Source organism: Schistosoma haematobium, chromosome 3, assembly GCF_000699445.3.
Source record: "Schistosoma haematobium chromosome 3, whole genome shotgun sequence".
Lineage (NCBI taxonomy): Eukaryota > Metazoa > Platyhelminthes > Trematoda > Strigeidida > Schistosomatidae > Schistosoma > Schistosoma haematobium.
Window position 1 is genome coordinate 43,347,849 of NC_067198.1, and position 16,647 is coordinate 43,364,495.

General features: G+C 32.2%; 1 protein-coding gene across 1 annotated transcript; it reads right to left on the bottom strand.

The window, feature by feature from the left end:
* Window positions 1–223: 223 nt before the first annotated feature.
* Window positions 224–15,672, bottom strand: MS3_00005833 (uncharacterized protein; the record flags this gene model as incomplete). The annotated part of the gene is made up of 5 exons (XM_035729483.1): window positions 224–298; window positions 8,010–8,178; window positions 8,352–8,401; window positions 9,240–9,703; window positions 15,498–15,672. 5 exons carry the CDS (start codon window positions 15,670–15,672, stop codon window positions 224–226), a joined length of 933 nt encoding a protein of 310 aa, XP_035586584.1.
* Window positions 15,673–16,647: the final 975 nt, after the last annotated feature.

A 16,647-nucleotide genomic window follows, 5' to 3' on the forward strand; every position in this document is an offset into this window, starting at 1 on the left:
TATTTGTTATAACTTGTGACCCTTTTGACCCTATCAATATATAACGTAATCATATCGCCAATTAAAGAACAATGACTTATCGACTACACCAAAGATACATAAAACCCGTACAAGCAGTCTAGAGTCTTTATCGTTCCTGCTTCCCACCTAACCCTACCCGTTGAGTCCAGAAAACCAATCTCAGCCTCTGTGATATGAACTATGTATTTCAAACATATTGGGTTTATATACAAACCAAACAGAAAATATCGCACCACAACATAGAAAATGACATTTGTGCATTTGTAGCCAAACGTGGCTGTGAATATGGGGGGAATGTAATCAATACACCGGGCGAAACTTAAGAATGGTTACTCGTATAATAATAGTCTATAAGTCAAAATAAAGCTTAAAATAATTGGAATATAGATATATATGATATAGTTACTCAATAGTTATAGAATACGAATATATGTATAGTATTAGCGCGTAAATAAATGCCAACAGTTACCATTCATTATTCTCATCGGGATATAACACTATTCCCTTATTTCGTAACACACTATAACATTGTTTATTTATTTATGACCTAACAAAGTTGATTAAAAAATCTATTCACCATGGTTAATATCACGTAATTCTTCTGTTTTTTCTCCTTACTTGAACAGAATATTTAATTGTTACAATTCAGTGTATAATCTTCACTTCTCTTACATCTTCTGAATCATCTCTACTATGATTATATTGAACTATTGTAACAATATCATTTGATTGAAATGAAGATCAAGTTAATTTCTCATTTGTCTATTGAATTCATTCAAGTTGTTTATAGTTACCATAGTATATATCAGTAAATGTGAAGAGAAACATTGTTATTCAAATGGTTTTGTAAATGAACAAGAATAGATTGATGTTAGACCAGAAGACTGAATGTTTAAAGTTGAAATTGTGTGAGCGTGATTGTGTATGTGCACTGTTGAAGAGTCTCATCATTGGACGAAACTGTTGTCCAGTACTTTCAGGTTTCCAGTGATGGTCTAACATCAATCGATTCATGATCTCATTCAGAAACTAATGTATATCTTCTATTATAAGCCAATGTATGATGGTTTAAATGTTTTATGGTTTGTTTTCTCAATCAAAATAGATATTGAACTGAGAATAATTGTTGTATCAAGGGTATTAACTTGAGAATTACACATTGTATACTACTGATAAGTATATGAAATATCAAAATGTAAATAAAAGAAAGAACTTCAATCAACAATGAATTAAATGTCAGACAATTTCAATCTAATAACAGATGGTAAACAGCATTTGATAAGAAATGCACTAAGTTGAATTTATAGACTTATAAACTAATCTAAAATCACTGAATACAACATGTAGTAATATATAAACTATCTCTATAATCTAATATTATTCAATATGATAGATAATAGTTGAATATAAAATGGCTGTCTAGTTGAATATGGTTTAGAAATGTTTGGTCATTATTTTTTTGTTTATTCCTGGATCTAAAGGACATTTATTCGAATAATGTAACTGAAAACTTGATTCCGAATAACAATAATAAGCACTTAGCTATTTATAAAATATTCTCTCATCGTTTTAAAGGGTATTTTTGTCTTTCATTAATACCCAGAACATGAATTCAACTATTGAAATGACTATAATATCGACAAACACCCTTCTCTGATTATAATCATCATATTCTCACTAGGGACTGGCTTTGAGAGATATTTTCTGGAGTTCTAATGAGAAGCAGTGATCAGTGGAGTTCAACCGGCTCTGTTGTGAGATAGTAACTCACTGAAGACAATAGTGAACAGTGGCTCAATTTTGTGAATTAGTTGAAGTTAGACATTAACTCCGTTGGATGCCGATCAACTCAGTGGTCTAGTGGTTAAGCGTTGTCGCACGAGTCTGATAGGTTCTGGGTTTAAATCTCAAGAGGTGAGATCGTGGATGCGCATTACCTAGGAGTCCCATACCAGGACAAAACGATCATTCGGTGCTTCCACGTGATCTAGCTTATACTGAATCATGAATTAAACCTATGAAAACTAATTTTTAGACATTGTAACTTAAACCATTAACAGCCAGTGAGTCATTTGTATGATTTTGTTTTAGCAGACTTAAAGTTGTGTATTTTCAGTTTCTTGTACAACGTTCAAATGAAGTGAATTTAATAAAACTATTTATTGACACAAGTTTAACAATAAGTTAGTTAAATAGTTTTCTTTTAAAGTATGAACCTTCTAGAATCTGTAAGTCATGTATGATTATACAACTATTTTTGATGGAGTTTTCTTCCCCAAGCTGGATGGTTTGATTGTACAGCTCCATTAAAATCATTCAAATGAGCTACAAATCTTCCCCACTATATACAACTATTTTCTTTTCTGGAAACAATCTAAGTTTCAACTATAGCCGTATTCATATATTCCGCTTTTTCTTTTTCATTCGAGTCTTGGAAACGATCAATATTTAACGCTTTCAGGATATTGGATCATTAGCACTTATACTAAACGTATCTTTTTATACTTTGAATTAGTACAGATATATTGATTGTCGTCCAAAAGCTCATTCTTTCTCTTTTTGTGTGTGTGTGTGTTTTTCAACTCATCATGTTTCAGCTGTGTACAATTGACTTAAAAATGACAAAATTTATGTTGAAAAACTAAGGGGGTATAGAAAAAAATTGGGCCAGTTTTATATTTCATTATTATTCAAATAGTATCTAAGTGGAATTATTAAATGATTGTTTCTCTTATTACTAAAAACTAGAATTAGGGTATATTAATTATATGCAAAAATGGATAATGACTAGCAATGGAATCCAGTTTGATGCGTGTTTCGTCCTATTTGGGACTCGTCATCTGGATGTACCTGCATTTCAGAGTTGACTCAAAATGAATAAATTTGTCTATCTAGAAGCTAGAATAAGGTATTTGGGTTTAACATAGTAACTGACATTAGACTCTTTGCAAACAGTTTCAATAAATGGCATTTTTGAGTAGTTTATTGTTATTACATAATTTAACAATGTTTTTAATATTGCTAGTTGATATTTAGTTTTCATTTCATTGAATTCTTAGAAGTACAGTATAGCCGTTTTATCGTAGTATATGAATTCTCAGCAGTATATATCCATATTGAAACACGCTGGAATCAAACTCAAAACCTTCGTTCTACGACCATTAACTTACAATCTAATTTTATGCATGATATCTTCTTATCTAAATTCTTTATCTGTAAATTCCCTAATTTAAACAATACTTGCTTTAAAAATGTAAGTTTTGTATGACTATACGTTTCAAAGAGATGCTTTAAATTGGATGTCGGCTCAGTGGTCTAGTGGTTAAGCGCTCGCGCGCGAGACTGATCTGTCCTGGGTCCAAATCCCGCGAGGCGGTGTCGTGGATGCGCACTGTTGGGGAGTCCCACAATAGGACGAAACGGCTGTCCAGTGAATCCAATAAATGACAAGAAAAATTCTGCGAAAATTTGAATTTATACTCTGTAACTAATTTGTATATAAGATTAAAATAAAATGAACAATTTAGCATAAGATAGATTGGAACGGAAATGATTGAACAAAGTGAACGGTTTTATTATCCTTTTTCTTTTCTAGAACAGGAAAAATTATATCGTCAGATGTTTCACGAACAAATTGTTTTTAGTATCAGAATGGGATTTTGTGGATATAATGTTGATCTAGAGGTTAAGCGTTCGCGTGCGAGACTGATAGGTCCTGAGTTCGAATCACGCGAGGCGGCGTCGTGGATGCTGACTACTGAGGAGTCCTACAACAGGACGAAATGACCGTCCAGTGCTTCCATGTTTTCTATGGTAGTTTATCTTCAATTAACTCGTGATCTCAACTTTTTAAATAAAATATCATAGAGTAAACAACAGTGACTGCACAAGTTGTGGAATAAACGCAGCATATACAGCAAACAAAAGAGAGATGTACCACACTCTACTTAATACATAGGTAACGTAGGCTGATATAACTTTATTAGAAGGAAATAAGTATAGCTTTCTTTGTAGAATATTCTAAAATCCTTTACAGGTATTCACTTCATGTTTTTCCGCCTAATCACAGATTTGAAGAACATGTGAAGGGAATCTGTCAGTAGCTCAACGTACAAGTTTTATTACTTACTTAATTTTACAAGAAAATTTTACTACCAAATGAACATCAATATAATTCAAATGCTGCAAAGTAAGGACAATAAGACTGATACAAGTAAGAGATTTATTAAACCCTAAACACGACGACGATGACGACCTTAGTCGAAAATACACTCAGTTATATATTGATTATAAACTCATTTAATTATTGATCAGGATCAAATCATATAGGTGAAATATACCCAGAGTTATAACAAATCACATACTACATATCATGTTGAGCATAGTCTATGTTAATTGAATACAAGAATATCATGTGTTATATGTAATAAAATACTATAGGGGGAGACAAAACAACTACTATACTGAGTAATTGCCATATAACATTAAAATGGAAGCAATGTTGAACATGCATCATGATAAGTAAAAAGATGCAAATTTGCCTATTCATCCTGTCCTATTACAGACAAACCAATATTTTTCAGACAATCAAAATTTTATGAATAATCATCTATAATTTCGTAAATTTCGACAGTTTAGGATCGTAAATAACTCTTCTTGTAACATTTCTAGAGTTAATCGTGGATTCCAAGACCTTGTAAAAGGGGGAGGGTTAGACATGGGGTCAGCATCTTCATCCCGCAACAAATCATCTTGGTAGAAAAAAAGTGCTAAGCAGAATAAATATGACTGTAAATAATACGAAACATGTGACCCATAATATCACCTAATTTTAGGGTAAAAATTCAATATGAACACATTTAACCATCATAGATTATTTGTCAACTATTCAAAGTCAAGTAATGTAATGTATGACTTGGATTTCTAAAGTGAATTGTCAATAGTTTAAACTTGTATAAGTATTTCGTTATTTTTGATGGAAATTTATAACCTAATAGAAGCACAAACCACAGTGTTATTAGGATAATAAACTAACGTTATTCTATTAAGTTGAACTTTTGATGGAGTTTTGCTCTCTGAGCTGGATAATTTAGTCGTGGAGCTTTCATCGTTCTTCTGAACGACATCATCAACATAAACTTCAGGTAGAAATGAAGTGTTGTCTTGTAGACATCGATCTTGAGTGGTTATTGTTGACCTATAATCTGTCATTGGGAGATACAACCAAAACAAAGAAGTAAACAATAACAGGTTTAAGGTCAACAAGAACCGATCAACATCGAGATTTACAGGACAAGCTTTGAACCACATGTGAAGAAAGTCGAACACTTCATTTCCACCTGAAGTTTATGCTGATGATGTTGTTCATAAGAACGATGAAAGCTCCACGACCAAATCATCCAGCTTAGTGAATAATACTTCATCAAAATCATTCACTAGAAGTACAAAATTTCCCCATCATTAAATTATGCTCTGCTCTTCTACAGACATAAACGAATAATTCAATTTGAAAGAAAAATTGGATTTTTTTCCTATCAAAGAATAACAACTAGATTAGAAGACAGAGTTTTCATAAATTATAGACGAGCAGTCATTGTAGCGGAGTTATTTTCGGCAAAACTGTAATTGATTTTATTTCAATCATGAAGAACATAATGTAATTAATTATTAAATAACAGATATCTTAATGATCATTATTTCAACTATAAGATATTTCAACAGTTGAGATCATGAGAAAATTGAAGCTAGACCACCATGGAAAACCTGGAAGCACTGGACATCCGTTTCGTCCTAGTATGGGACTCCTCAGCAGGGCGCATCCACAGCCCCGCCTCACAAGATTCGAACCCGGGACCCTCCTGATACTAATCAACATATGCTCACTAGTGACTGGCTTTAAGAAATATGTCCTGGAATTCTAGTAAGAAGTAGTGACCAGTGGAGTTCAACCAGGTCAATTGTGAGGTAGTAACTCATTGAAGAAAATAGTGAACAGTGGCTCAATTTTATGGATTAGTTGAAGCTAAACATTAGCACCGTTGGATGCCGACCAACTCAGTAGTCTAGTTGGTTAAGTGCCTGGCGCGAGAGTGATAGGTCCTGGGTTCGAATCTCGCGGGGGGGTGGCGGGATGGTGGATGAGCACTGCTGAGGAGTCTCACAATAGCTTCTAGCTTTTCCATTGTGGTCTAACTTCAATTGACTCATGATTTCGACCATTGAAACTACTATAATGTCCACAAATCCCCTTCTGATATAAGATGTTTGCTAAAATTTTAATTGTAAACATCATTACTACTTAAATAGTGTATTGTTATTTATTGATCACTTTAAATTCTGAAATATTCTTCTAGTTTAAAGTTGTAGGAATTGCCTTTGATGAATTCAAGGAAGGTTTAAGAAACTCAGGAAGAGACAAAGATATTCCATCCAATCACTTTTTTGGAAGAATAATCTAAAATCTTGATGTTTAGATTCCTGATTGGATAAATAGTAAATATCATTGCATGCAGATTGGATGACTGTATTGATTATTTTGTTTTTTAATAATAAACCATAAAAACCTAAATGTTTTGTACTACATTTGACACTGTTTGTAATATGAGACCTTTTCACGAGTCTACTGTTTTCTAACTTGCAACTTGGAGTTTTCAACCGTTCATCTGTTGAAGTTGTACATGATTTGGGAAGAGAAATATAAGTTATCGATAATAACATAAATGATTCAGGTATCGGAATACAATACAATGAAATAAGATAGATTCGTTTTATTCTAAAATGATTGTCAAACACGTATTGCTTGCATTCATAAGGGGACGATTTGTAGTTTGTATATTATTTATTTCTTTTTGTTGTATTTCAGCATTATCTACAAACGGGTATAAACAATTCAAACAATAATCATTCTGTTCGAGTCCCATAGTGAAAGTTAACTCTGAGATATAACTAAATCTAGATAACAAGTCGAAAATGACACGAAATACGCCTCCTGGATTCTACTATTTCCCATCAACTATCTCTGCTCACATTGCTTAAGATTTAAAACAATATCGAGACAATCTTCACAAGATACCCATATATTAATAAAAAAGAAAGATTATTCGATTGCAGTCTTAAACATCAATATGAAGATTCATACAATCAATACAAAAAATGAATTGTTTATACGCAAAGATGGATAATGGCTATCAGTGGAATCCAGAATGAGCGGTTCGTCCTATTTGGGATGTACCTGCACCTCACAGTTGATGTTGACTTTGGAACTTTAACTTAGTATCGTTCACTTCAAACGTCATCACATTATCCACTTAGCTACTGAGTCCTGATAGTCATTTACTTGTTCAATGAGATGAATTTTAAATTAACTTCATATTGTTTTACTTGAAACTTCCTATTGATATTTAGCAATACAAGTGATCAGTCTGTTATTGGCGTTCGTGTATACTGTGCCTATTGCCCTGATATAGCATTAATTCACGAGCATTCAAAGCGAAAATGAATAGCGGCTAAAAGTTAGTTAACAAAATATGTTTACAATCGTTTAGGAGACAAGTATTTCGTTGATTCATTAATTACCGGTAGAATAAAAGAAGAATAATCACTTCTGTAATGGAAAGTGTTAATTGATTGTAAGTGATAGTATTCAATACTCTAGATAAGAATATACAATTATTAATTATATTATTGTTCATTGAACAAGTTGATGGCATTTTGTATTACTATCTAAGTGGTTAATATTATGAATACTGCAATCAAGCATGAATTGAAGGAATTGCTTGTTAGAATTTGTGGGCCTTGTGTCCTATTAATGTATAACGTAATGATACAGCTAATTAGAGAACAGTGAATTATCAACTGGACTAATGATGCATGAACCTATATAAGTAGTGTAGAATCGTTGTCGGTATTTCTCCCATCCTAGCCATGCCTGTTAAGTCCACAACACCATTCTCAGCCTCTGCGATATGAATCATTTATTTCAAACATACTGGATTTATATACCAACCAGACAAAGCACATCGTACCAATAAAATAGGAAAAACATTTGTACTTGATTTAGCCAAATGTGGTTGTGAGTGTGTAGGATAATAATTGATAGACAGGGTATAACTCAAGAATGATACATCGCATAATAATAGTTCATGGGTCAAAATAAAGCTTATGATAAGAATAACACGAATATGAATAGTTTAGTTATTTAACAATTATACGATAAAAATATACGTATAGTATTTGTCCCTAAATAGATGCCAACAGTTACCATTCATTATTCTCATCGGTATATAACACTGCTCATTTCATATTCCTTTATTAGGACCAACTAAATATACATTCTTCTTATTTGCAATATGTTAATTAAATCTAAAACACGATTTTGCGGCTAAATTTATATTTAAATCTCGATTCATTACTATTTCATATCCACATTTATTTTGATAAAAAAAAGACATTCGTTGTTACGTAATGAAACTAGTCGAGCAGAAGAGAAGACCATTGTCCAAAATCACCCTAGAAAGACTTTAAGGGAGAATTATTTATCCTTCTCGGAATAGGACTAAAAAGCCACTTTCTAGCTACTTAACTAGCTTCATTACATAACACTAAATGTTCGTCATATCATTCAAAGGTAAATTATTACTTTTGGTATTTTGTATTATTGTCTTGAATTAATGTTATACAAATTCACTTTTGTATTCTTTACTTGAATCTTCTCATTGATGTTTAACAATCCAATTGATCAATCTCTTATTGGGATATGTATTTACTATGTATATGGCTATATCGAGACAATATGCACAGTATGCATCTATACCAATAAGTGACTGATCCATTTCAATATTAAACACCAATAAAAAGCAATGATGGATGGTGGCTAGCAGTGGAATTCAGGACGCGCGTTTCTTCCTATTTGCGACTCGTCATCTGGATGTACCTGCATCTCAAAGAGTTGATGTTCACTCTGGGACTAGAATCTAGTACCATTCACCAACATATACCAATAACAGACTGATCAATTGCAGTCTTAAACCTAAATGGGAAGATACAATCCAAACAACACCAAATCAATAGAAAGATTCAAACAATCAATACAAAAAAAACAAAAACAAAAAACAAATGAATTATTTAGTTTCTATGACATACATTTCAATGTTTCTAAGAAAAGAAAACCCCATAGATACATACATATATATATATAAAGAAAAACAACAACAACTTACTTGAAATCTATCAATTGCAATAGCTGTTATACTAAATGTTGATACAAATATATTAGTCCCTTGAAACATAGCAGAAAATTTACACATAAATTGTCCTAATATCCAATTATAATTATTAGTTAATAAACGTAATAAATTAAATGGTTGTGTTATTAAACATAATGTTAAATCAGATATAGCTAAATTTAATATAAATAAATTACCACGTGTACGCATTGAACGATTATTTAATATAATAAATATAACTAAACTACTACCAAATATACCAAATAATATCATAATTAAAAAGATAATAATAATAATAATTAATAATTGAATTGGTATTTCTGATTGTATTTTTAATTCATTTAATTCTTCCCAATAAATACGTAATAATTCTTCACGTATTGTACTATTTAATTGAGTTGAATCATTAAGATATTTATATAATCCTGTATAACATTCAATGGATGTATCACACATTACTTAAATAAGTAGTATATATAGATATTTATTGATTTGTATTGATTTATTTGTTTGTTTATTTTTTTAAATTTTTTTCTTGAAATGAAAAGAGAATTATCCACAAGGAAAAAAAACTAAAAGAAAAACAAATAATTAGTTACTATGCAAGTTTTCTAATAATTTGCATATATATTTAAAGTTAACGAAAAAAAGAAAAAAACTGAAATACTCATTTTTTATTGGTTGAAATATTCCTGTAATTTGATTGGTTTAAACATCATTGAAATGTTATTATTATTATTATTATTATTATTATTATTATTATTTAGAAGGAAATTATTTTAAGCCTGTTATAAGATAGGAATTTACTCAAAAGAATGATGAATGATGAAGATAATTTGTGAATTGGGTAAGGATGGCTCAGTATGATAAAATAAAATGTTGCAACAGAGATGAAATGTGATCGGAATGATCGTGGAAATAAAAACAAACCAATCTTCTACTCCCAACCGGTTTGTTTTTATTTCCACGATCAATTTGTGAATTGTTTAAAGTTCAACATTAACATTGTTGAATATACCGACTAGATTGGTAAATTTTTTGAACATGTTCCAAAAAGTTTTAGAACAAGGGAAAGAAAAACTCTGAATAGTGCAATCACCAAACATCTGCTTGATACAGGACATCAGGTAGATAACTTACAATCCGTTAGGGTGATTAGTAAGCAGCCAAACTCCAGTCTTCTGAAGTTTGCTGAAGCTATTGCCATCAGGCGTCAAAAACCTGACCTATGTATTCAAAAGGAGATAGTGGTTAATCTTTCCTTGCCCTGGTGACGAATATTCCTTCACTGAACCTTAAAAAAATTTTTTCTTTTGCATTTATTACATCATTGATTTTATTCAACTATCTTTCAAATGAATAATCTTTCAGCTGAACTCTACTCACTATATTCCTATCAATGTTTATTTATTATGTAATCAATTGTTTCTAACCCACTTTTGAACTGTTGTCATAATTAATGTTGTAGAATATTCTTTCACATAAGGTATATATTTACAATATTCAGTTAGCAATTTAAACCCATTATGTAATTATGATTTTTAAATATCATAGATTGTAAGTAGCTGACGAGACTCAGACGAAATCAAATGAATTCATGCTATTCTGCTAGAATCTTTGTTCTTGCTCTTTTCAGATTGGTAGTCTAATGGTTAAGTGTTCGCGTGCAAAACTGATAGGTTTTGGATTCAAATTGTGGACGTTCACTAATGACGAGTTCTATACTAAGATGTAATGGTCGTTCAGTGATTCAAGATTGTTCATGATTGTCTAGTTTTAATTGGTTTATGAATTCAATTATTAAATTACTAAACAAATATTATTCAACAAATGAATAGAGAATGTAAAATAGAATTTATGCCAGATATAAGATCTTAAAATGGAAGAATAGGGGAAAAAACTAGAGGAAACTGATGCTTCATTTTTATGTCCCTTTTTTGTTTAACCTTTTGATTTATAATTTATTGGAGAAGATGAAGAAAATATAAATAGGATATTTTAACAAAAAGGGGGTTTTGTGGAGATTTAATGATGAAGTTCATGAGTTGATCGAATCTAGACCACCAAGGAAAACCTGGAATCATTGGATGGTCATTTCGTCTTAGTATGGAATTAATCAGCAATGGGCCTTCACGATCTCGCACGCAGAAATCGAACCCAGGTTTCTTGATCTTACAGTCGAACGCTTAACTTGTTGACCACTCAGCCGATATCCAACGATGTTAATCTTTAACTTTCTGAATTGATTGAATCGGGATGGTGAATACGCACTGTTGAGAATATTTAAAGTCGTGAATAATTAGTTGTGTGTTAGTTGAATGAATTTTATAAATCTATCTAAATTTTACTACAAGGATTAACTGTTAATATATTTCAAGTGTTGTTTGCACTTTATTCTACGCATCCAACTAGGACACCGAGTTTAAAAGATGAATTGCCTGGTGTAACCACCCCGTCTTGTATTTATAAGTTCGATTGAGATTGTGGAGCAAGTTATATTACTTATATTTCTGGGAATTTACATTATTGTGCTCATGAATGCCTCTCAGAGTGGCTAAATGAAAGTTTAATCAAGTCAGTAAAGAACTCAGTGCTATCTCATTTAACTCACACTTGTCATAGTTATATAATATATCCTTGTGGGTCAGGGTAATTTTAAATTGGTTTTCAGGAAAACCTGACACCATCCAAACTTTCACGTGACAACCCAAACAGTACAGCTCGATCCCGTTTAACAGGAGAGCCAGGCAACGCCCAAGCTTAAATTTTATAACCCGAGCAGTACAGCTGAATGCCGCTTCACATGAGAATCAGACACCGTATAGGCTCTAATGCTACAATCTGAATAGTAAGACTCAATCCTGTATCGCAACCACACAGGTAGCAAGCACCCTGGTAGAACATTCTCACCATTCATATGCACATTCACGTCATATGTATAGTTATTCCGATCAATGGTCGCTTGAATCAATTAAGCACAGCACGAACAGGCCAAAGTTGACCTATTCCATTTACCCGACAGTCAAACTCATTAATGTTAACAATGGCGACATGCCTTACAATGTCCCAATGTTAATGGTTATTGAGATCAATGAATAGCAACCACCAGTATGAATGAAATCGGTCAACCGACAAACTAATTTTATGCCGAACCATCCATAATTTGAATGGCGAACCTCCAGTTTCATATGAAACCTTCAGCTTTACAAACACACTAGTCATAGAGCTAATATAAGTCAATCATTATCAATAATTTATCGGATTATTAAATTTTGGCGATTTCAGTCCTATTCACCATTGACCAAAAGGCAGAAACAGAGTCTATGTCATAATTATCCTAAATATTAAAACAGTTCGAAAATGTCAATTTCATTTTCGTTGGTCTCAAAAACATAATGTAATAATGAGTCATAAACTACTTATATGATAAAGTTGTGTACTTAATGAATATCATACTATTGGGGATGTTAGATCTTTGGAACTCACTTGGTAAGTGTCTTGTTTTTGTAATTCTATTTTAGAAATTTGAATTTCTTTTCCTCGGGCCTATTTTTACTTTCAGATTGTACTTCCAACTTGAAAAGACCCTAAAAGTTATTGCTTCGTTTTACCTTTTAATATGCAATTTTTTGTGAAGTTTCTCAAGGACAATTTTATGCTGTATATATACGCTTGAGTTGTTTCGTTTGTGCTTTCCGCTACCTCTGAAATACACTTCCATTTACCTGAACCTTGACTTCTCTCTCTAGTTAATAAGGCTGGGACTCATTTGACTAGTTTAGCTTTCTTGTCATTGTGTCGCTGATCCTTCGTTCCCTTCTCCGTTTTGGGTGGTCTCGTAATCTCTTCGAGCATATAGCATACGAGTGAACACTTGATTATTATAAATGAATACACCTATGTATATATATCTATACTGATAAGAAGTTATCAGAAGCTAATTCATCTTAAAAATTAAATGTTCCCAGGAAGAATCTACGGTTTCCGAAAATATCCTGACTTCCCAGCTTTCATAGTAAAGCGAACATTTATCACTTAGATTTTATCTAAATAAAAAAGTGATTTACAATAACTTGCATAAAATCTTGAACTTTAACTAATCATCTTTAATATCAGTAGGGGTCTTTTGAAGATTTTAGAAATTTTATAGTTGAATTCATGGGACATTAAGACTGTTGGATATCGTCTCAGTGGTTTAGAGGTTAGAGGTTTGTGTGAGAGAACGATAGGTTCATGATCTCAATCAACAACTTAGTAATCTTCACAACCCTATACTGATAATTACCATGTGCTCACTAGTGACTAGCTTTGTGAGGGAATTCTTGGAGTTCTACTGAGAAGCCGTTACCAGTGAAGCTAATCCGTTTCGGATAGAAACAGGCATCTACTTCAGTACAATAGAAGTTGGTCGTGCAGTTTTGTGGATTGGTTGAGGTTAGATATTAACAAAGTTTGATGCCAACCAGCTCAGTGATTTAGTAGGTTAAGCTTTCGCGCGCGAGACAGAAGGCGCTGTGTTCGAATCACGCGAGCGGGATCGTGGATGTGCACTTCTGAGGAGTCCCATACTAGGACATAATAGGACGAAACGGCCTTCTAATGCTTTCAGGTTTTCGATGGTAGTCTAACATCAATCGGTTCATGATCTCAATCAAACACTTAATAATCTCTGGAACCCTATAGTGATGATTCAGTTTTTGTTTTTGAAATTTTGTTATCTTATTTACGGAGTATACAATGAATGTATATACACTCTATTAAGTTCTCATTTCTACCTTCATATCTAATGGTCTCCACATTTCAATTCCATGTCAACATTGTAATTCAATCCATAATTAAGGTATATTTGACAATTTTTATTGATTGCTATACATTACAACATGATACTGTCTTTGAAGATTTTATATATTGAATAGATCCTGTTACCTAATATATATGTTGTCAACAAAATAATCAAACTGAGTAAAGAGGATTTATAATGATTCTGATTGGATCATATGGAGACAGTATTTTTTATTTTTATTTTTGCTTTTATGATGTTGTTGTTGTTGTTGCTGGGGAAATTGGCCATTAGAAAATTAAAGCCTTTTTCTATGATATAAAACCCAGTTTATTCTAACCTTAAATTAACCATGATAATCTTTAATCCATTTAATTCTATGTAATCATATGATATAATACTATTGTATTCTATCGTCCTTTTTGTCTCTTAACTATTTCCAATTATTAGTTTGTATGTCATCTTTTCTTTTTCGCCATTTTCGGTTGTATCCATCTGACTTTCACTAGTTTTTTTTACCGATAATGTTATCTGTTTGTTTGCTATGTTACTTTTCTCCTTCATTCCTTCCATCTATCCATCCATCCATCCATCCTTCCTTCCTTCCTTCCTTACTTACTTACTTACTTACTTACTTACTTACTTACTTACTCACTTACTTACTTACTTACTCACTTACTTACTTACTTACTTACTTACTTACTTACTTACTTACTTACTTACTTACTTATCCACTTAAGCCTGTCTCTCCCAATGGATGATTTTTGCAGTTACTGCTAAATTTACTTTGAGTGCTTCTGCTGGAATGTTGTCTGGTCCTGCTGATTTGTCACTCCTGATTTGTCTGATTGTCATGTAGTTCCCTTCAATTGTTGGTGAACCAACATTTATTGAGAGGTCTGTGGGTGCTGATTCGATGTTGTTATATTAGCGATATTTAGTAAAAGAACTAGTTGTCTTGAATTGGTTAATATTGTTCATTTTTTGTGGTGAATGTTTCATAATTAATGGATATCAGATGATAAACCACTAAGAACTAGGTAGTATTTGATAACTATTTCATGCCAGACTTGACATTCACTAGGAATCTAACCTAAAGACTTAAAGTCATGATAGTTTTATAATGCACTTACACACTAGTAATTGAATTTGTCAAGTTATTTCTAAAAGTTTAAGAAGACTCAATGACTACATATGATGAATAATACATGGATTGAAAGAAATACCACCAATAACAATGAATGACTCTTGAGGGTGGAATCATGAACAGATTAGAATTTACTATGTGAATCATTGTATTTTGATTCAGTTTATTAAAAGTATCTTGACAACCTTGTAATTTAGATGTCCCACATTTGGTTCTGATTACATCAAAAGTGGCTCAGTAATAAAACAACCACTAACTAAACAGAAAACAAGCTACAATTTATAATTTGTGCCCTGTGTCTTATTATTGTGTAACGTAATGATACCGCCAATTAGAGAACAGTGATTAATCGACCGGATCAATGACGCATAAAACAAGTACGAACAGTCTAGAGTCCTTATCGGTTCTACTTCCTGCCTAGTCCCGCTTGTTAAATCTGGAACACCAACCACAGCCTCTGCGATATGAATATGCGTATAGTATAGGGAGAGGTTAAGCATTCGCGCGCGAGACCAGAGGCCCTGGGTTCGAATCCTGCGTGTGTGATTGTGAATAAGCACTATCTAAGAGTCCTAAACTAGGACAAAACGGCCGTTCAGTGCTTTCAGGTTTTCAATAGCGGTTTTGCTTTAATCGACTCACGAATTGAACAATTAAGTTACTACAATCTCCACAAAACCTCTTCGTTATATAAATATAGCAACATGTAAGGTAACAAAATCAATTAGATTATTCCTGTCAAACTTGTTTTCAACCAAGTATGAAGTGTTATTCATTTTAGTTTTCAATAAACAAGCATACTGTATTTGTTCCATGTGTTTTTCGTAATAATAGAATTGATCTGTCTATGAGAACTTACCCCTTCGTTCGCTTATCTAAAATGATATAAATGTTCATTTTTATCCAGTTCAATATATTTAGGGTATACTTAAGAGAGAAAATGTAAAATTTCAATTTAGATATAATTACTCAACGTTTTAGCATATATTTATGGGGTGAATCTCTTTAGTTTGTAAGAGATTCGAAAATTTTCAAAACTACCATTCACCCATATATTTTGACATGTATAGATTGTGTCTTGATAGTGTTATTTATTCAGCTAGAAGTTTGTTCGGATAATGTCGTTCAGAAGAACAATGAAAGCTCCACGACCAAACCATCCAGCACAGAGAACGAAATTCTAACAAAATCATCTACTTGAGCTACAAATCTTCAACATCTCAAAATGTTATTTATTTACACGTTTTATTATAATTTGAATTGTAATTAACAACAGAATGCAAAATGTTAGTTTCTCCCTATTTGGAACTTATCAGTTGGCTGTACCTATGACTGACTGATGAACGCATTTATATGTGTTTGTATGCTCATATCTATTGAACAAGTTAATAGGAATTTAAATTAAGTAGATTGATAAGTAACATATTTGCTTTTTAATTGATTGATAGTGAATTCGCATCTTAGTGCAACCATAA